The sequence below is a fragment of the Melospiza melodia genome, chromosome 6 (genome assembly GCF_035770615.1).
Source record: "Melospiza melodia melodia isolate bMelMel2 chromosome 6, bMelMel2.pri, whole genome shotgun sequence".
Classification (NCBI taxonomy): Eukaryota; Metazoa; Chordata; class Aves; order Passeriformes; family Passerellidae; genus Melospiza; species Melospiza melodia.
In genome coordinates, this window is record NC_086199.1 from 71,949,725 (window position 1) to 71,971,726 (window position 22,002).

General features: G+C 44.9%; 1 protein-coding gene across 9 annotated transcripts in view; it reads left to right on the top strand.

The window, feature by feature from the left end:
- The first annotated feature begins 459 nt into the window (after positions 1–459).
- Positions 460–22,002, top strand: part of MGA (MAX dimerization protein MGA) — a 59,250-nt gene continuing 37,707 nt past the window's right edge. For 3 of the 9 annotated variants that reach the window (XM_063159067.1, XM_063159064.1, XM_063159066.1), the window contains exons 1-6: positions 1,443–1,622; positions 3,554–3,671; positions 12,332–13,473; positions 18,643–19,573; positions 19,897–19,984; positions 20,128–20,223. In XM_063159067.1, the coding sequence (XP_063015137.1) occupies positions 12,410–13,473; positions 18,643–19,573; positions 19,897–19,984; positions 20,128–20,223 (2,179 nt within the window). In that variant the 5' untranslated portion in view covers positions 1,443–1,622; positions 3,554–3,671; positions 12,332–12,409. Of the gene's footprint in view, positions 497–1,441; positions 1,623–3,553; positions 3,672–7,672; positions 7,760–12,331; positions 13,474–18,642; positions 19,574–19,896; positions 19,985–20,127; positions 20,224–22,002 lie in introns of those variants that run through there. The other 6 variants (XM_063159062.1, XM_063159065.1, XM_063159060.1 and 3 more) reach the window with 6 other exon arrangements.

A 22,002-nucleotide genomic window follows, 5' to 3' on the forward strand; every position in this document is an offset into this window, starting at 1 on the left:
TGTCGCGGCAGGCGCGCGGCGGCGGGGCCGGGCCCGGCGTGCCCGCGGGAGCCGCTCGGGGCGCGGCTGCCCCTGGGGAAGGGCGCGCGGGCGCCGCGGCCACGGGAGGCGCTGCCGCGCGGCCCCACGCGCGAGCGGCGTGTTCTCCCTCGCGCACGGCCGGGGGAGGGGCGGGAAGGGCGTGGCCGGCGGCACTCTGGGAGCGGAAGCGCGTCGGCGGGCGGCTCCGGCCAATCGGCGGCGCGCCGCTGGCGGGGCGTCGCGAGGCAGCTGGTCCGCGCGGCCGCCGCCGGTCCCCGGTGCCCCCCGGCGCTCCTCCCGCACGGCCGCGCTCCGGCACCGGCCTCGCGGGGCGGGAGAGAAGCCAGGGGAAGGGGCAGGGAACGTGCGCAGCGCACGTGATGGATGGCGGCGGCTGATGAGGACGGCAGGAGGTCGCGCGTGGCGGGCGAGGGCCGCGTGGGCCGGGGCGTTGCCGGGCGGCGCGCGGTGCCAGGTAAGAGCCGCCCGCCCCCCCTCCCTCTCCTTGGAAGTTTTTCGCTCGAGGTGGCGCGAGGCGTGCGCGTGTCACGTGAGCGCGGCGGCCGCCCAATCACGCGCGCGCGCGCCGCCTGCCCGCGCGCTGCCGCCGCGCTCGCGTTTGAGGCGAGGGGGTCGCGCGCGGGACGGGGACGGGACCGGCGGCCGCTCGCTCCCCTCGCGCGCCCCCGCGCCGCTCTGTCCAGGGGTGCGAGCGGGCGGGACCCGGCGGGGCGGGCGGTGGGTAGCGGCCGGCGGTCACCTGACCGGGGAGGTTGTTCAAAGGGACCGAGCGGCATCCGGGCGCTCCAGCCGGGAATGGTCGGGTCGGGTGAGGCCCGGCCCTGGGCAGCTGCCGCTGCTCCCTAAGCCATCGCGCCCCCAGGGACCGGTCCCCGCTGGGGGCGTGTCCAGCGCCATCTATAAGACAGGGCTGGGTTACTGGAGAGCCTTTCCCGGGAGGCGGCACCGGTGCCCCCTGGGTGCCAGAGGCCGGCGGGCTGGGCGGGGCCGGAGCGGGGCCCCTCGGCCGGGGGCGGGGCGGGGCGGCCCGCAGGCGGCGCGCGTGCGCCCCGGCACGCCGCGGGGGCGCTCGGGGCAGGCACCGCTGGCGGCCCCGGTACCGACCTGACCTGCTCGGGACTGCTCGCGCTGAGTGAGGAGTTTGGAAGGCAGTCGAAGCGCGAAGGCGAGCTCAGCCAGGAGTAGGCAGGCACGAGGAGTAGCGGCTGTTTCAGCAGCCCGGGGGGATGAGTGGTTTCCCAATATGTGGTTGGAGCGTCTTGCCTGACTCATTAAGATGTCAGATCTTGCACAACAGTCACGCTGCCTTTCTCCCGACGTGAACTGTGTGAGGGCATGGGCCGTCTGTAGTCGCGCTTGATGGAATGGGCTAGAGCCCCGAAGATTTGAAGTTGCTGTAGACTGAAAACCGAGAGGGCTTTAAAGAAGAGGGGCGGGCTGAAGCTTTGGTCTTGTCGCTTGCAGGTGTTCTGCCAGATGCAGCTGCAGCACCCTTTGAGTGCCCTCGGGCACAGTGCCTTGTGAATCTGTACTGAGAACTGGAAAGGGAAATTGATTCTGCTTGAAAAGTGTTCCCGTAGGTGAGCATTTTTGTGCATCTTTTTGTAGGAAGAACCCCATATTTCTTAGGTTTGGTGGAGATGGGCAGCATTCATTCACTTCTGTATTTCATCTAACAGCAGATGATTGTTAACCTCACCCATTGCTGGCTCAGTATTGGTGCAGACATCGTTGTGCCTGCCATGGGGGAAAACATGCAACTGGAGGAAACCACTTGTGAATAAACTTGGTTACCTTCCAGAAAAGAAAAAAAAAAAAGAAAAACAAGGAAATCCTTAAATTCTTTCTCTTTGACTGTAGGCCACTTCTTCAGTTATACACAAATCCACTTGATGGTTTATTAAGTTTGTGGTTGTTTTTAAAACCTGGTTTCTTAAGAAATGGGAAGTCCAAAACATTTTCCTTACAAACACGATGAAATAGGTCTCTGGCTAGTGGAGTGAGAAAGAGCTCTTCTCTATGAGGAGGCTGTTGTCTGCTGTTTCACAGACAGCAGTGGATCTACAAAATACACTCTGCCATGGCATGTGCATAGGGATCAGTGTCATTAGCTGCAGCACCAGCCGGGCTTTCCCCTTGTCTTATTCTTCCATAACTAAGGATGTGTTGTGCTGTATTGGATTGGTTTTTGTTAATCTTTCTTAAAACTGGGTTACCTTAGAACAAAGAATCAAGTTTTGATGGTGGAGTTGCTCTTCTCTTTCCACACAAAGATGAAATGTGCTTACACTGTTGGATTTTGGCTAGTTTTAGTACCTGGGATGAATCCTTTACTGAACTGGATAAGGAAGAATGCAGTGAGAATGATGTGTATGAGAAGGATGATGAAGGTATGTCATAAGAAGAAAGCTCTTTTAAATTTATTTAAAATCAAGCCCAAAGCAGAAAGGCATTAAAGAAATGTGAACAGCATAAAAGAGAGAAAATGAAAGGTTTTCTCTAGTTCCCACTCTACAACAAAAATGCATTCTTTGTTCCAATCACAATCTTCAGGAAAAGTCAGTTTGGAGAATTACAAGACTGTGAACCCTGTGTGATACTTGTGATGCTGTGATTGCGCTGTTTTGCTAACTCTCATACAGTGCTTTCTGTTAATTTGTTGTGGTTTGCCTTACCACAGGTAAGTCAATAAACAGTAATGAAGCTGGATATAAACCTGGAACACTTTGCCAACAGTCTGGACTTTAATTAGTGTCACTTTCTTTTTCACCCTTACTTGAAAGGGGAATACAGGTTCCTTGGCAGTTGTAACTTGCTGAGCCATTAGTGGCTCTGTAGCAATGAGTATTGCTATAAAGTAGCTGAATGAGTAGGATAGTCCTGAGCTCAGGTCCGTTTGCCTCATTTTTTTTTCCTTCTATGATGTGGACAAGATCCCCAGCTGAAGATACATATATGTGATAAATGTTCCTCATGATGGCATAAAGGGATTGAAATTCATCAAAATGGTGCTATTCCTGCTGATTATGTCTAGTTTCTGCCAGTGTTGCATGGCAAAAAGCAAAGCATTGCTTTATTGTTTTATTTTGTGATTTTTGGTAGTTGAAATAATAGCATGTTAAGAAGTACAGCATTCATTGAATGTATGAGTAATGGGCATATCACTGACTGATGAAATATGGGAAGTAAAATAATGTAAAATACGTTAACCTAAATATAACATATTTTATACAGATAAAAAAATATTTATTATTAGTTAACTTTGCCTTTTTCCCTGGCCTCTCACCAGTGGTTCATTCTTAAGAGAAATCACAGAATCATTTAGGTTGGAAAAGACCTCTAAAATCATGGAATCCAACCTTTGACCCATGACCACCTGTCAGCTAGACCAAGGCACTGAGTGCCACATCCAGTTGGGTGCATTTCCATTTTGCAATCTTCAGTGTTGAGGAAGTGTTTCCCAAAAGTTCTGGTAACTCTTGAGAAATATAAAATACATTGTATGTTGCAGGATTAATGCTCGTGTCAAACTACTGACTTCATGGGGAGCTGGAAGATTGGACTCCATGGCATGGTATGGCTGCTGGAGAGGGGAAGCAGGAGTTTCTCTCTTTCCTCCACCCTCCCAGGTATGTGCCTTGTTTCTGCAAAAGCAGCTGCTGCTCTTGCAGGTGTGTAGCTCTCAGTTGATTAAACACTTTCTGAACTACCACCTATTCATCCTGCATTAGTCAGGCCTCTGACTGTGATGTGAATTTGGTTTTAGTATAAATAGCAAGGCTCTGGGCTGAAAGCTGGCAGTGCCCAAGCTGTGTCAGACTTTTTGTAGGCATAAGTGCTTGCTGGCTGCAGCTATAGCATGTGTTTCTGTGTGTTTGCATCAGCAAGAAAGCTAAAAAATGTTCTATAAATATCTGAAAAACATTTTTTTCCTGCAACGGTTGATTTCTTTCAATATTTTCTTTTCTTAATCTCACTTTTGGTCTAGATTCTGACACCACTTTCATCTTTTATCATCTTGGCACTGAACTATATTTCTTCACTAAAGCTAAGAAAAGAATTTAAGCTAGTTTCCTATCAAAAATAACATTAGGTAAACTTTTCCCAAAGTAAATTTGGCCTGGTTCTGCTGCTTAAGGACAGGTCTGGAGCTGACATAGATGCTGCTAATTATTAGAGACATCTGTGTACAGCTAACATTAAGCTCTGGGAGACTGCTACTGAAGGAGGAGTTAGAGGCCAGTGGGGCTGGTTATGGCATAGAAAATGGGACTAGATAACGTTCTATATGCAGTTTAATCTAGAGTTTATGTTGGATTAACAGAATTTCCTTTGGGTTGCTACTGTTAATCATTCTCCAAAGTGGCAAAACATTGTCTAAAGAAAGAATGGTTTTTGTATTTTAACTCTTCTACTGCGCACGTTGCTCAATACTTCTGGTTGTAACATCACTACGTTTTCAGCTCTTTAAATGCTTGTGGATTTTGGTTTGTTGGTTTTTGCCTTTTGTTTTTAATGTCCAAAACGTGGGATTTTTGACCCCAGTCAGGGCTGTCTGGTTGTTGTTAGTGGTAAACTTTAGACTGCTGTAATAAACTGCTGACTGCTGCTGTGGGTGTGTTACACTGGCACAGCTGGTTTTGATAGCTGTTGTTTCCAGGTTGCGAGTGTAGTTTCAGCTAGTGCTTGTTTTTAGCAAGTGAATTTAAGAGCTGAAAGCCTCCTTTATGCTCCTGTAGTAGTGTCTTTCTGTGCTGTGTGACAGAAAAGTCCTGTCATGTATCTACTTTGTATTCAGGGGATTGCTAACAAAAAATGTAATCAACACCTCTTGAGTGTTTTTCACAAGTTGACAGCTGTTCTGTTTTGCCTATATATAGTTACATGTGTATATACTGTAGTTGTTCTCCCACTTATACATCTGTAGTGAAGCCTGGGACTTTGTTACTGAATCTTTACCACGGGTTAAATGTAAGAATGGCTGAAGAACAGTTTGTTGCTGCAGCTCCAGCACTTACAGTTTCTTATTATTTGTAGCAGGTAGGCTTGAATGGGTGCTTTATAGCACCATGTGGGTGTTACTGAAAACGGGAGTGTGATTTACTGGGTGCTGAAATGCAGCTTGTAAAGACTCTAGTTCATACCTTCAAGGGAATGTGTCTGCAAGAAGCATTTGGGGGAAGAGTGTACGTCTTGGTAGCGAACTTAAAGATTTCAAATACCTTATACTAGCCAGTAATGGGATGGTTGTAACTCCCTCTGATCAGGGATTCAGTAGGTGCAAGCCAGTTCAATGCTGTGCTGCCAATTCATGTATATCACAAACAAGTCCTTAAAACTGGTGTTCACAGTGATCTAAACAAGATGTTGTTCTCCAGTGCAGCACTGCTGTTTCTTGTCAGCTTTAAGCTGCTTAGAACTGGGTTACTTAAGCTGGTGGAAGTCTGTAGTATTGCTGTGACTTTTACTGATGAATCTGTTCTCTTGATAAACCAGGGGTTCAGTTTTGGTGCAGGCAAGCATTTCTACCTGCCTTAGGTAAACCTGTAGCAAAATCTCTGGCAATGTCAACAGTCTCTGGCTTGTTTCTTTTATCATGACTGGAACATGTGGCTTTTGGGCCATGAACATGGGGTACTGTCTGCTCTTGAGTTCTGTGTCTGTTCTCAGTTGTACAAATTACTTTCTTGCTGAAAAAAAAACCCCATTTATTTCTGTATTGTCATTGTTCAGAAGCAAACTGGTTAATACAAAATAGCATCTCTATCCTGTGGCCCTAAAACTCAATGACTGCTCCAAAGAATATGTGATGACTGTAGGTATAAAATGCTATCCCTGAAATTGGTGTAATTATTTCTGACTGGATTTGTTACAGGAAAAATACTATGCTGGATCCAACACCTTGAGGCTGTTGCAGCTTCATGCCCCAAATATGACCAGTAATAAGGCTGAAAATATATTGCTGGTAGCTACAAGCCCATAGAACACCTGCACACGTGACATTTACATGTAAACATGACTGGCCACACTAATCAGGCAGACATACACATACAGGAGCACAGCAGACACAGCCATATCCTGCTCCCTTCCCAGTCTAAGCAGGAGGAGGTCATACACATACATGCATATATATATGTGTGTGTTTGTGTGTGTATATATATTTATATGTATGGTAGGCACCCTTCAGCAGCAGAGTTTAGACACTGTTGGTTCCTGAATCCCAGTCTCCCTGGTTGCTGGCCTGTGGACACAGCAGCTCCAGGCCACAGTGCTGTTCCCCATGTTGGCTGTCTCTCAGGTGGCTGAGACTGCTCTGCTTACATGGTGCCAACAACCTGCACATTAGAGACAGAGGTGTGCATCCATGTAGAGAGCTGGTGGCATTCCTCTGGGCCTCCATACACACCCACCTGTATTAATGTTTCGATGCACGTTTGTCAAGTCTCTTAAAAATCTATTTTCTTTAGTTCTGTGCTTCTGAGATAATTTTCTATAGCATAAACTTATGCTGCCAAGAAATATCCAAAGGGTGCTGACCTTTTGTAATGTTGCTGTTCTTCTGCCCATTTTCAAATAAGACAAGATTGAGGGTGACAGAATGAGGACCAGTCCTGACAAAGTTATAGTTTGTGGTAGGCAATGGTCAGTGCAAAATTTGGGAGTATGGGTGAGCCTGGACCTTGGTGTCGCCCTGATGTCTTTGCCTTCTAGCACCATGTGTAAGTCTCTGTCGTTTCATAGTAGACACAGTGCTGTAAAATAAATAACCTTAATGGAAAAAGGGATGGGATGGAAGGCTTCATGGAGGTGTTTTTGCCCACAGCCATGATGCATTTTGGTGTGAATTCCCTTAACGTTCAGAATTGTGTTTTAGTGGGCTTATTGTCAGAAGTGCTTGGTTTATAACATGTAATTAATTCCCTTGGTGTTTGTGAAGGCCTGCCAGGCTGGGCATGGGGCGGCAGCTGCGCGGCGCCGTGCTGTGCAGGCGGGGAGCTCTGTCGAGGCCGTGCCTGGGCTGGGCTGAGCCCGGGCTCTCCGTTTGTCAGCGCCTCGGTAACACCGCCCAGGGCCCGGCTCGGGGGCGCGGTGTGACCGGTCTGCCGTGGTCAGAGTCTGAGCCGCGCTTTGGCCGGTCAGCGAGAACTTGCCCGGACGATGGAAATAGCGCTGACTGCGTTGCTTGCTCAGCTGAGGGTTTCCGCGGGAGGTGGCCGGTTCCTGCCGGCGGCAGCGCTGCCAAGTGTGGAGAGGCGCGTTGCCGGCGCAGGGAGCGGTGCTCCTTTCCCGGAGGAGGCGGCCGCTGCCCTGGGCACGGGGACGGCGGGGCGGCGCCGCCCCGCTCGGCCCGCCGGGGGGCGCCGTGCGCCGCGGGCCTCGCGCGCACTCCCGACGCGGAGGGAGGCGGAGCCGCGCGACCGGAGCCCCGGGGCTTTCGACGGCCGCCGGTGCGCGAGCAATGCGCGAGCGCGCCCGTTCGAGAAGCTTCCCCGCGCGCGCGGCGCTGCGCGGGCCGGGCCGGGCCGGGCACCGGGCCCTGCGCTCGGCGCGGGCACGTGACGGGCAGGCGGGAGGGAGGGGGATGCCGGCCTGCCGTGCGCATGCGCGCGCTGCGGCGCCATGACGTCAGCACGGTGCGCACGCACGTTGTCCCCAGCTGGCGGACACACGGTCCGCGTGAGAAAGGAAGCGGGAGGCCGCGCGCGCTTCGCGCACGGTAACGACCGGGGAGCGGGGCCGCGCCGGGAGCAGCGGCCGCGTCGCGCGCGAACCCCGCGCGCCTCTGCGCGCGCCCTCCGCCCGCCGCCCGAACTGCGAAAATTGACACCAGGCGCGGGCACGAGGCGGCCGGGCCCGGGCCCGTCGGCCGCGCCCCGGCGGCCACGCGAGGCGCCGCTGCGCGCGGACCGCCTCGGGAGCGCCGGTGGCGCGCGCCCCGCTGGGCAGAGCCGCGCCGGGTCCCGGCAAAGAGCGGCGCGGTTTTCCCACGTGCGCTCGTTCCGCTGCCCTCAGCCAGCTGGCGCGGGCGCTCGTTCTGGCCCCCGCTGCTCCTGGGCGGCTGCCGCTCCCCGTCCCGAGGCTTCTGGCTGGGGTCCGTTCGGCGCGGCCGGGGAGGGCAGCGGGGTCGGGCGGGGGAGGAGGGCGTTCAAAGCGACAGGTGCTGCGCTCGGCCCGCAGCCGTGACGCCACCTGCCCGGGGCGGGGCCCCCGTCTATCGCCGCCGTTCCCGGGGCGGCCCCTCCTGCTGCCCGCTCGGTCGGTCGGTCGGTGTTAAACGGCGGCGCGGCGCGTGGGTGTCCGCTGCCATTGGGCGCGCGCCGTGGGGTCTCGGCGGCAGCGCGCGGCGGGTGGGGGCGGGCGGGGCAGCCCCGGGGCTCGCGCGCCGCCGGCGCTCCCCTTCCCACGGCGCTTCCCGGGCCCGCCCGCCCCGGAGCGCCGGGCGCGGAGCCGCGTCCCGGTTGGCGCGTGGGGAATTGGGTTGGTTTGTTTACGTGAGAAGGACGCTTTGCGTCTGATTGTCATCCTGCTTTGGCGGGTCTTAGTGCGACTTGTGAGTGGTTTTGGCCGCTGCGCCCTGCGTGGACGCTGCTTCTCAATTACAAGGGCTCTGTGTAGAGAGGGGAAATCTCTGACGCTGTTCAGAACGTCAGCTTCCACAAATACACGTGTTTCCCCTGAAATATTGCATTAGAGTCTATGTGCTATAATAAAACAGGCTCCTGTGTGTCACCAAATGTAATCAAATATATTAAATTGTTTTCTGGTAAGAGACTGTGCTAGCGCTGAAATAACGTAGATTTTGATTACTCTAATTGCCCATAATCACATTTTAACCACGCACGTTTTAGACTGACTGTGCGTGGTGCTTGTGGTAGAAATAGCTACTGCAGTACAACATAAGAACTTTGAGCGTTGGAGAACAGAAACTATTACTCTGTAGGTCTTTATATGCATAGAATTTCTGCTGAATGCATGGTTATTGAGCATTTTTTTGTAATTTTTTTTCTGGTATGTCTTTAGTAAGATAATTTAGTCTAATAAATTTAAAGGATTCAAGTAAATGTAAAGCTACAGACATCCTGCATACGTTAAACCAGATCTGAAACCACTTTGATGGTGTGTTTCCTTTGTGAGCAAATGCAGTTTTGGTGCATACAGCACAGCATTAGTGTGATCTCACTTTCCAACTGTATGTTTACTGTACATATAAATGTGTTATATGTGTATGTGCAAAGTAAGTTGGTGGAAAATCATGTAGAACTTATGTGGTTCCTTTTTCACCACTCTCTGTATCTGAGATTTATTTCTATTCCATTCTTACAGGTGAATATGAAAGTGCTTGTGTCTTGGGGATAACCTTTTTCATTGCTGGGACTTGAGGTGTAATCTACTGAAAAAGCAGAGCAATATACTTGAATTCATTTTGTATCCTGGACTCTGTTTAGGAGTCCTCAGTGGGTAGGTGGTTATGGGTATGTTTGTGAGGAAGGATTTCCTCTGCAAAGTTAAACTGAAAAACCAGACCTTGTAAATTCACAGGTATCAAAATCTGTGCAGAACAGTTTTGGTTTATTTCCTCCAATTTAAGTTTTACATTAGGTTTTAAAGTGTGATGTGTAAGGGGTAAAAATGGATCTGTCATATTTCCTACCTGTTAAGAACATTTATCATATGAATGATAAATAGGGTATAAATTGTCTCTTGAGCTTTGAGGTCATTTGCCACATGCATGTGACAGCTTGTTAGCACAGAGGGGTTTTTCCTCCTTCAGTACCCCAGTCCTAACAAAATAAAGATGTCTTATTAAATATCCAGTTCACTTAAAACTTATGAATTAAGAGTTAATTCTCTTGAAAGAGATATGGTTGTTTTCCAAGCCATAGGATTATAGAACAGTTTTGGTTGGAAGGGACCTTAAGGGACACCTAGATCCAGCCTTCCTGTCATGGACAGGGACACCTTCTGTTAGACCAGGTTGCTAAAAGCCCCATCTCCATCCTGGTGTTGAACTCTTGCAGTGTTGAGGCATCCAAAGTTTCTCTGGATAACCTGTTGCAGTGCCTAACCACCCTTGTAGTAAAGAATTTATTTCTAATATCCAATCTAAATTTCTGTCTTTCATTTTGAAGCCATTTCCCCTTTTTCTGTCGCTGCCTTTGTGAAGGTCACTCTCTAGATTTGTTGTAGGTCACTTTTAGGTACCTAGGCTGCAATTAAGAGGCTCCCCAGAGCCTCTTCCAGGCTGAACAGCCCCAACTCCCTCAGCCTTTCTTCACAGGAGAGGAGTTCTGTCATTCTCAACATCTTTGTGCCCCTTCTCTAGATTTGCTCCAAAAGATCTGTGTCCTTCTTGTGCTGGGGACCCCAGAGCTGGATACAGCCCTCCAGGTGGGGTCTCAGCAGAGCAGAGCAGCGGGGCAGAATCCCATCCCTTGCCCTGCTGGCCATGCTGCTTTGGATACAACTATGCAAGTGGTTCTTCTCAGCAGGACTAGTGCATTTCTCCATCCCCCAGCCTGTGATTGATACTGGGGTTTGCCCCATGTCAGGTGTATCACCTTGCACTTGGACTTGTCAAATCTCTTATCAAGCTTGTCCAGGTCCATTTTGACATTCAGACATGTTAGCTTCGCTTACCTTGCCAGTCTGGACCCATGAGGGACACCACTTGTTGTGAATGTCCCCTGGGACTCAGAGCTGTTGATCATTACCCTGTGGATGGGACCATTGTACCAGTTTCTTATCCAGGGAATACACCACCCATCAGATCCATTTCTCTCCAGTTTAGAGAGGGGGACGTTTTCAAAGGCTTTATGGAAGTCCAGATAGACAACATCAGTAACTCTTCCACTGTCCACCAACACAGTCACTGTTGTAGAAGGCCACTGGGTTGGTCAAGCAGGACTTGTTCTTGGTGAAACTGCTGACAAGTCACCTTTGTCCTCCATGGACCTTAACATCACTTCTAGGAGTATCTGTTCCACGATCTTCCCAGCCACAGATGTGAGGTCAACAGGTCAGTAGTTCCCAGAATACTTCTGTCATAAGAAGTAAAAAAATTAAAAAATGGGTGCAGTATTTCCCTTTTCCAGTCACCTGGCACTTCACCTGACTGCCATGACTTCTTGACTAATAAGGAAGGTGGCTTGGCACATCAGCCAGTTCCCTCAGGACTCTGGGGTGCATCTCAGCTTCTAGCAGTGGTGATTAACTCTGGTCTCCAGCTCCTACCAACTACATATTTGATGAGTCAATCATTTTTTTTGTCAGTGTTGTGTTCCTCATACAATAAGGATCAAAATACAAACATCTGGATGTGGAAATAGGATTTTTGTGTTACCAGAAGTGCATATTTTAAATTTTCACATAGAAAAATATACAGGCTAGTTGTAAAATGAAGTAGTTTATGATCTTTTGTTACAGTGTTGACATAATTCTTAACCTGGGAGTTAGACACACAGAAGTGGAGTTGTGTATATACAGATAAAAGTAACTTCTGTAGTTCCCTAAATAGTGATTATGCTAATCATTACAGTACAAATGTTTTCTTGTTTGATTTAAATTATTTCCATAATTGAGAAGATAAAGGGAGCTAAGGCTGCCCAATGCTTCACATTCATCCATTTAATCTTAGCTGCATGGTCTTTTGGGGGTTGGTTTGTGGTTTTTTCCAGAGTTTATCCATTTGAAGTATTTTGTCCCTTCTTTCTCTCTGCCCTTGACAGACAGTTAGAAATTGCTGGAGAGTGTAAGCAAAGAAGTTCCAAACACACAAACTTCAACAATTTCAATAAAGAAATTAAGAGAAAATGTTTTTAACATTTCTTTTTTCTTTCCTCCTTTACATTTTTGACAAGTTGTAGACCTCAGGGAACTCTTTCTTTCTTTCTGACAAGACCTTTATCTTTGTGTCAGAAATGTGCCATTTGCTCTTCTGAAAACTTTTGCATGTTCTGCCTAATGTTGCGAAGTGAATGATCTGCAGACTAGAGGGAGTGTCTGAACAAAGTGCTTAGAAATACCAAGCAAAGCAAGGAGTTCTGTTGGGGCAAACCCTGTATGAAAAAGCAATTTAAAGGTGTCATAGCCCCCATGTCTATCATGTCAGAATTGTATACACACATACAGCCTTGATGTGTTGGACCCTGATTGTGCTCTTTTTTATAGTACTGCTTATCTTTTAAGTTTATAATGTGGAGAGCTATTGCAAAAAGGATGTCTCATGCTACTTAATTACTTTCTTAGACTGTATTGGAATAATTTTAATGGTGTTTTCTGTTTCTTCCAGAATGGTGATCACACGTAGAAGATTATCAGAACTCTGTAGAATTTGCATTTGGTTTGAGAGCTTGTGAAAGTGCTCATCATGGAGAAACAGCAGATTGTCTTGGCTAGCCGGGACGGTGGGACTGTGTCTGGTGCAGCCCCTGCTTTCTTTGTCATCTTGAAACAACAGCAGGGAAATGGAAAAGCTGACCAAGGAATCCTAGTAGCAAACAGTGATGCTTGTGCTCTCGCCAGCAGTGTATCCATTCCAGTCAAACCCAGAGTGAAGACCTGCCTCCCAGCTGACTGTGTGTCAGGGGGCATCACTGTCACCCTGGATAACAACAGCATGTGGAATGAGTTCTACCATCGCAACACAGAGATGATCCTGACCAAGCAGGGGAGGCGGATGTTCCCGTACTGCCGGTACTGGATCACGGGGCTCAATTCCAGTCAGAAGTACATCCTGGTCATGGACATATCCCCCGTGGACAACCACCGATACAAATGGAACGGCCGTTGGTGGGAGCCCAGTGGGAGGGCAGAACCACATGTTCTAGGACGAGTGTTTATTCATCCAGAATCCCCTTCCACTGGCCAGTTCTGGATGCACCAGCCAGTATCCTTCTACAAACTTAAACTCACCAACAATACCCTGGACCAGGAGGGTCACATCATCCTGCACTCTATGCACCGATATCTGCCGCGACTTCACCTGGTGCCTGCAAACAAAGCCACAGAAGTCATTCAGCTTAACGGCCCCGATGTCCATACATTTACCTTCCCACAGACAGAGTTCTTTGCAGTTACAGCCTACCAGAACATCCAGATTACCCAGCTGAAAATAGACTACAATCCTTTCGCTAAAGGCTTCAGAGATGATGGGCTGAATAGTCGGCCTCAGCGTGATGTGAAACAGAACAACAACTTAGAATTGGAAGGAGGTGCTGTTTTTAGCACTCCTAGCATTTGTGGTCACCCTGCTGAAGTTGATGCATTAGATGTGCATCAGAGAAGTTTAGATTCTTCATTCATTAGTCAAAATCCATCAGACACTGAGCTGGACAAAGAGTCCTTTAATGCCGAAGGAGACTTCTTGGGTCTCCTGGACAGTGACCTGCCTTCAGGTGTTATGCCAAAGCTGAAACAAGAAGTCTCTGAAAGGTGGGTTAGCGCTGCATTTTCAGTACAACTGCTGGTTAAGTGGGATGTTTTGTGAATAAATAACAGGATGCTCAGTGTAGAGGTTTGCTGCTAAAGGTTGCATGACCTGAAATGGCAGAACAGTTAATATTACTAAAAACTTTTCTTTCCTCAGTCATAGTATCAGTCTTGACTTTCTAAGGTGTCTGGGGAATGCAAGAGTTCAGTATTATTTTCTGTGTTGCTTTAGTTCTCATTGTTGAGAAGCATTGAGGGATCTCACTTAACCCTCTTAGCATTTTAGAAAGCTAAATTAATTTTTTCAGAGTTTTAGACAGAGCATATTGCAGTCATTAAAACACTGCTTTTGCTTTTAGGGTTGCTCGCCACATTGACATGCTGTCTATCTATAGCTTCAGTTTTCATCAGTGAAAGTAATGCTGTGTGGGTATTTAGGTTGCATATGTGTAGGGATTGCTGCAAGGCAGTTGTAATTGACAGCAAGCCACTGTTTTGTCAATAACCACTGCTTGGTGTGAATTCTTTTATTCCACAAAGGAGTATGAGGTAGCCTGCCTGTTGGTAGTCAGTTGCCTCATATTTGCTCTGAGGGAAGGGAAGTACTTCAGAACAACTTGGTTTTTCTAAAGCAAGCCTAGAAAAACTATTATTTTACTGCACTTTTACTTAGTTTTGAAAATCCAAGCAATAGCATGGAGCAGACTTAGTGAATAGTTAATGTCTGTGTAGAGATACTTTGAATGATAAGAAATTATTTAAAAAAAACACTGGGGTTTCTTTTCTGCCATGTTGGTTCATGTCAGTTTGTTAATAACAGGCTTAATCTGCCAAAGATTTAGTGACTGAAGCAACCTTTGTAGACCAGTACACAAGAAAATTATTTAACTGCAGGATATCAGGATGATGTTAATGGTGAAATTAGAGGTCAGTTCTTACTGGAGAAAAGTTATATTTATGATGTAGTTATACAAAGGCTGTAATGCTGTACAACTGTATTACACAACTGCAGGGTGTTTTAGAGAGGACAGAGGTTTCCTCTGTTTTTTTTTTTTTTTTTTGTCTTGCAAGAAGGATCTCTTTTCCGTTAGGGTAACTGAAAAACTTCAAATTACAAAGTTATTCATACTTTGACACTTTATTGAATTTATTTGTAGTAATTCTTAGGAGTTTGGAGATTTAGAGTGCCCAAACCTTTCTTTTGCAGTATTTTCATGTGTCAGTCTGTTAGTAAAAAGATCTTCTAGACTTACTTTATTCTCAAAAAATGCTATTCTATCCCAGCTTAAATCTGAAAATACACAGATTACAGAAAATATGGGCTTTTTTAATTCATAAGATCATGGAGAAAAGTTTAGATAACTTTGCATGTTAGAAGTAACACTCAGAAAATAATTATTGACAGCTTTATTTTGCTTTCATGATGATATTCATTTGCCTGGAAAGGGTCATTGAAGCAGATTTAGTTGAGAACTGTTTATTCCAAGGAATAAAAGATGTTTTAAGGACTCAGGGACCTTCCTTCAAAATAGGTGATGCACATTGACAGATTTAATTTCTTTTGATCCAGAGCACGTTAGATTCCTTCTCTGGTTTTGCCTCCAGGGTAACTGATCTCTGAAATATGCTAAAATCTGTGCAGTCTGGAAAACTGCAAAGTTTCTGTTTTCTGGCTTGGAAGCACCTGTCATTGATGAATAAGTGTTACCACTGTCCTAGAACTACTTTCAGGCATTGGCCAGCTTTTTGTTGTGTTTTTGTAATCTGTGTGAAAAAGTCAAATTCTTTACTTGGAAAGAGAAAATTGACCTTATCCAAAAAAATGGCAAAACTATCTTTATAAGGGCTGGAGGTTTTCAGAACATTTGTTCTCCTGTTTTATTCTGATCTGTTCACAGTGTTTCCATGCCCTATAATTGAGTTTTTCAGAAGTATGTCAGCTTCCAAGGACAGCACTGAGAGTGTGACATTTTTCTTAATCAAACCAAACACATTAATATTTACAAATCAAGGCTGGCAAGTTGTGGGTTTTTTGTTTATTTGTTTGGGGGTTTTTGTTGTGTTGTATTTTTGGGGGGGGGTTGGTGGGTTTTTTGTTTGTTTTGGGTTTTTGTGGTAGGCAGACTCTTAGTAGGTAGTACTTGATAGGAACTGTCTTGCTTTTAGGCAGGGTAGTGATTTCTGCTGAGCTTAGATTTGAGAAGCAAGTTGGGAACTGCTGCCTCTCAGACAATCCTCAAAAGAAGTGGAGTTCCTAGTGCTGTTGAGGGTGATACTTCCCACTCATACTCAATTCTTCTGACATTTTTGATAATAGAACTATGTAAAAGCTTGCATATGTACCTAAGAGTAATTTGAATCCTGAGTTATTAGAGGACTTCAGAAATTAAGGACTGTTTTCTTTTGCAAGGTACTATGTGGGTTTTTCCCTTCTGCTTCTGTGGTCTGATAGTATGTTTAGTTTAATTAGGTGTGTTATAAAGGGAAAAAAAAAGTTTGGGTTGTGGATATTTCAGTAGAAGTGCCTAACTGTGGATGTACTTAGATGTTTAGGCCATGGGGCAAACAAACTTTACTAATTCTTAAGCCTTACAGGCTTATGTACTCCTCCTCCTTTCCAAGGTCTTTTGAATTTCCTCCTTCAAAAATAAAAAATCTGTGGGATTTTTAATGCTCCATTAGTCTTGTTGATCTAATTTAGTTGTCTTGTGTTTAGTCTTGATAGTTTGAGTGTTTTTCCTTTCTTGCCCTTCTTTTGGGTGGAAAAAGGCAAGTGGTTATCCTTCAAACCTCTGCCATAGTTTGCTAGATTAATTGCACAAGAAATCAGATTCCCTTTCCAACTCCTTCCCAGTGTAATTTAAATGATGTACCAAAAAAAAAAAAAGTATCTTAATACTTTTCAAAAAATGAGCAGCTTAGTGGATTTTAATCTGGAAAAAGCCAATAAGGCAGTCTGTCTGCTTTTGTTTTATTGCAAGGGTGCCAGATACGTTACTTGGGCTATAAGAAAGTTGGTTTGAATATGCAGTGTTCCATACCAGGTAAAGAAAGAGCTAGTTTAGACACTATTTCAACATTTTTACCTGATTTTAGATTGAAGATTTTGAGAGGACAAACTTCCTTGATTCATCTTCCCATAATTAGAGGAAGAGAAGTTTCTGTGACACTTAGGTTGCATGTAACTTCAGAAACTAAGGCCAGATGAAATTGCTTCAGTGCTTGAGAGCAACATTTTTATTCTTTGCAAAGTTGGTTATTGCATCAGAATTTTAAAACAGGATTTTGTGCTAATGCTTTATCTTCTCATGCATATACATGCATGGGTCATACCTCACTCTTGTCACCACCTGGCTTATGGTTGCATTATCCAGAATAAAACAATATTTGGGTCTAGAAGTTTCAGTTTTACAGCAGGGCTTTTTAGTTCCAGATATCAAATAGAAATCCTGGCCTGCAAGTTTGTTAGGGTTTTTTGCCTCTTGATTTTCAAGAATTCTAAATTAGCAGAGCAGATGAGTCTTAATAATATTAATTTTAATTGTGGTTGAGCTTTGCTGAATCAACCTCTTAGTTTAGTATTGTGCCAGGATTTTCAGCTGCCAGTAATTTATGAGTAGTCTGTCTTTTCATTTCTTTCACAGTAACTCACTGACCCAGAAAGGCTTTTTAATCTTACATTTCACATTATTAATTACATGAAAGTTAGGAAATTTTTAATAGGAAGCTCATTGTCCAGAGAAAACAGTAGACAAAACAGGACTGGTATTCCAGTCTCCTGCTGCCTGCTGTTCTCTCAGGAGTAGTATTTTTGCTTTGAGCTTAATAATGGTTACTTAGTGTCCTTAGGAGTTGCATCAAATTTTCTAGGTAGCTTCACTTAAGAGTTTCAGATGTAAATATATACATTTGTAACTTGACTGCCAGCTTCCTGTTTTAATGCTGCAGTGTTTCTCCATAAAGGGAATACTCCCAGCTCTGTGTTGTGATTCTTGTGTGTCCCAGCTCTTCCCCCTGAAGTATGTCCTCAGTCTACACAAGAAGGAAGCAGCTTCTTCCTCCACTTCTTTTTCCCTTTCTCAGTCCCAGCTGTGGGTTCAGCTGGGCTCAGCACCTCTTTAAAGGGGTAGGGATGGATAATGTTAACCTAATAAAGTAGACACACATACATATATACTTCCAGTATATATAAAGCAATATTTGCTCTCTATATAATATATTAGTGCTACAATTGCATTAAATTTTACTTGAAATTGTTGTCATTAACAAATAATTTTACTTTTAATAACACAAAGTTGACAATAATAATTTAATATAATTAAATTATACATAGTGTATAATATAATAAGTAATAAGGTATTATTTGAATACTATGTGATACATTGAGTAAATAAATTCTGACCTTTTTTTCCTGAGTTTTATTCTGGGTATGAATTTCTGGCTTCATACATTAGCATTTTTTTCTTATGACAAGGAGCCAGGTTCTGATACACTAAAGAAGACTGGTGACTGTAGTTCTTTGACTGATCTGTCTGGCCCTCAAAGAATCCCATTATGAGCTGCCTGTACTGTTAGTCTTCAGTATCTAATGCATGGTATTTTGAATTCTGGTTAGTGTAGGATTCAGACCTAGTGGAAAATGCAGCAGAATTCAGTAGGATATTAGTATTTTGTAAGTATTCAAACAACAGTTGAATTCAGCACTTGTCTGCATATGGCTTCAGGGTGCATTAAAATTTTGGTGCTTTAAGGGCTCACTTGGCTTCTTACTTGCAAGCATAATGGCTTTAGTGTCTTAATGAGATACACAGCAAACTAAGGCTGCTTCTGAGCATTTCAAATATGACAGCTTAGCATGAGTTCATGTTGAGTAAAAGAGGAAAAAGGGTAAATGTCACCCTGATATTAGTAGAGAAGGAAGTTGTGCTGCTGCCTTCAGATAAGAAGTTGGATTGTTGTTAATAATGGCAGTTTCTTGGGGCTTCTTGAGTATTTCTAAAAGTGTAAGCTTGAAAATGACAGCTTATTTAGCAGACATAACTGGGAACATTTTAGAGGCCTTTTACAGTATAACCAGGAATTATGAGAGGTGGTGCAATTTTGGTAAAGGAGATTTGATAAAATAAAAATCTTATGTTGTATTTTGGTTTTGTCCCTTCTCTCCCACCCCAGTCCCATTGCTAGCAGTTATGAGAGCAATTCCCGTGTGGCATCTCCATTGGACCCAAATGGACAATTTAATGTAGTTATTAAAGAGGAGCCAGTAGATGACTATGACTATGAGTCAAATATTTGCACACAAGGAATAACTGTGAAACAGGAAGACACAGATGAAGAAACTGATGAATATTCCAACACTGATGATGACGATCCCATTGTACAAAAACACCTAATGAGACGCCGTGAAACAGATGGAACTGATGGAGAATTCACATCTAGGAAGCGTATGCTAACCAGTCCTTCAGGTGTTGCCAAAGCAAAAATGTTAAAACTGGATAGTGGTAAGATGCCTGTGGTCTATTTGGAGCCTTGTACAGTCACAAAGAGCACAGTGAAGATATCTGAGCTGCCTCAGACCATGCTTTCCTCTTGCAAGAAGGATAAATCCCCTTTGGGTGCGGTCCTGGATTCCATGCCCGTGTGTTTTGAAAATCACAAAGACTCTTGCTCAGGCACAGTCACTGGGCCTGAGGAGTTAGTTATGAAGAAAGAATCTCCTGGGAGTAAGATGTCACAGAAATACTGTTCAGTCAGAGAGGCCCAGTGGGCTCTATCCAAATTACCTAATTTTAATCTCAGGGGCTCAGTAAATTGTGATTATCCAGACAAAGAGGTCTGTGGCAGAAAAAGGCCTGGCATACTGAAGAATGCTATGTCCCTCAAAGGCTCTGGTAACAATCAAAGCACTCTATCATCAGCTACAAATAAAAGAGGAAGGCCCCGGAAACTGAAAATTTCCAAGGCTGGTCGACCACCTAAAGGTATAGGGAAAAATGTAGTAGCCAGCAAGAACACTTCTCTGGGGCCTGGGAATATCCTTCCAGATGTTAAACCGGACCTTGAAGATGTTGATGGTGTTCTTTTCGTGTCCTTTGCATCAAAGGTAAAACCTCATTGTTGTGGAGTAAAATTCAAAAATTTGCTGTTCAGTTGTAAAGCCTTTGTGCTTACAACTGAAGTTGTGTTTTCTTTTAAACTGAGTTTAGAGTTTTGTGACCTCTTTCCAAATCTGTTCTTCATAACATGGTGTTACTTCTTGCAGCTTAGGGAAAAGTAGAGGGATCTAGAGTTCTGTATAAAGGAATGCATACTTGTTTATGAAACAGTCTCATGTTTTGAATAATTTTGGTAATATTTGATGTGATCTACTTTGCATCTAAGTGTTTCAAGGTATCTTAACTTACTCAAGGCTCTTCATATATGTAGGAAGCTCTTGACATTAACACTGTTGATAGAGCTGGTGGAGAAGAGTCTCAGAATCTTCAGGCTCCCCTGTTGACTACAAGTGATCCAGGTACATTTTTCTCCTTTTTTTGTGAGTGGCTCTTTCCTGCAATAAGGGAATTTGTAAAGACACACTGAAAAAATTAATAATTAGGTCAGGTTTTTTGCATGGCAAATGTTTTTTATATGTTCTCTTATTTTTTTTTTGAGTAGATTGTCAAGCAAGAATACAAGTATTAGAAAAGGAGCTGATGGAAGAGCTGAAGACCTTGAGGCATAAACAAGTAATACATCCTAGCCTTCAGGAAGGTAAGTGGTCATGTACATGCTGATAAGCCTGATTGGTCATTGCACTTAGTCATACTCAGCTGATGATTTCCTACTGGTGCCAACACTGTGCATTCCTGATATGGCTGGGCCCTGGATTCTCATCTGCACACGTTTTTGTTGCAAGCTAGAAAATGTGGAGGTGGCAAGAGGTGACTCCTGAATCTCCCAATAGGAGAGCAGGAGTCTGCATGTTTTGTGCCGCTTGCAGAAGTTGCTGAGCCTTTTGATGGTGCCTGTTTTGTAATGACCTAAACCTGGTTGAAAGCAGTTAGAGTTGGTTTTACTCCTTCATAAAAGTAGGCATTTCTTGGTGAGTAGAAGAGCTAGAGATCCAGCAACACTTAACCAAGACTACTTTTACTGTGATTTGAGTCCTTATTTCTATGAGTCCCTATTTATCCACTTCATTAGCCATGTTAAAGGGCCAAGCAAGGTACTTGCAGTTTGTGATCTTCTGTTTATATACAGAGTTATTCTGAGGTAGATGGAGGAAAAAACAAGGATCCACAGAGTGGAACTTCATGTTCTCTCTTCTTAGGATGATGAAAGACAACAGTAATGGTAGTCCTGAGACCAATGACGTTAACGTTGGCAGCAGAGCAGGTGATGAAATTATTGATACACATGGAAACATTGTACTGCATACTCCTGAGGTTGTGCCCTGAATGTTTCAAACACATAACTGTAACACTGTAGGGATTGAGTCTCCAAATACTGATCTTGGCTCTGATCTGAGCTGTTCTGGGCCCTCTCAGAGCTTCTGTGGTGAAGAACATTAGACTGTCTTGAATGGTTTATGCATGGTATGTGATTAGAACTAGCAATGTTAAGCCATTTTAGGATTTTATTGTGGACCTCCTAGGTGTTACTTTTACCCAAAAAAGTATAAAATTACAGTGTCTTGGCAACCATGTGGTACATTGGCAGCTACAGCATTTCTGAGGGCTTTTACTCATGAGATGATCTTGCAGCTGAGAACATGTACAACCCACGTGCTTTTTTTCCAGCTGAAGTCTGAGGTGCCTTCTGAAGGGCTTTGAGCAGTTCACAGATACTACAAAATGGACAAGAAATGTCAAGCATTAGGCTAAGAAAAAGACATCTGAAGAATTTTGATTTTCTTGAGTGGTGATGACCATTATTTCCATCATGTTGGATGGTAATCTGCTGAGCTTGTTAAATAGTGAAATTGCAATTCAGCAATGATGGAGGTAAACCACAGCTTCTAAGTTTTAGAGGGAAAAGAAGACACAGGAAAACAATTTGCAGCAAGAGCATTACTACAACAGATGCAATCTGATTGGGCTGTGAAGTGAATTACACTATGAATACTCTTGTTGTTTGACTTCATTATCATTAACATTATCCATCCCTACCCCTTTAAAGAAGTGCTAAGCCCAGCTGAACCCACAGCTGGGACTGAGAAAGGGAAAAAGAAGTGGAGGAAGAAGCTGCTTCCTTCTTGTGTAGACTGAGGACATACTGCTGCATGTGGACAAGGAACCAGACTTTCTCCAGATTGCCTTCATCTTCCAAATAATTACAGATCTCTTCCCTTGCAGACTTGAGATCCTGGAAGGAACAGACGTAGCAGTTTTGATGTTAACTCTGTTTTGATTCTCAACAGTGTAGTTGAGAAGTTTAAGATTCTGTTTGAGATTCACTGATGAAATGTTGGAGCTGTACCTGAACCCTACAATTGCTCTTGATCTGTGATGTTAATAACAGGCTGATGGAGGCTGTGTAGATTTTAGAGAC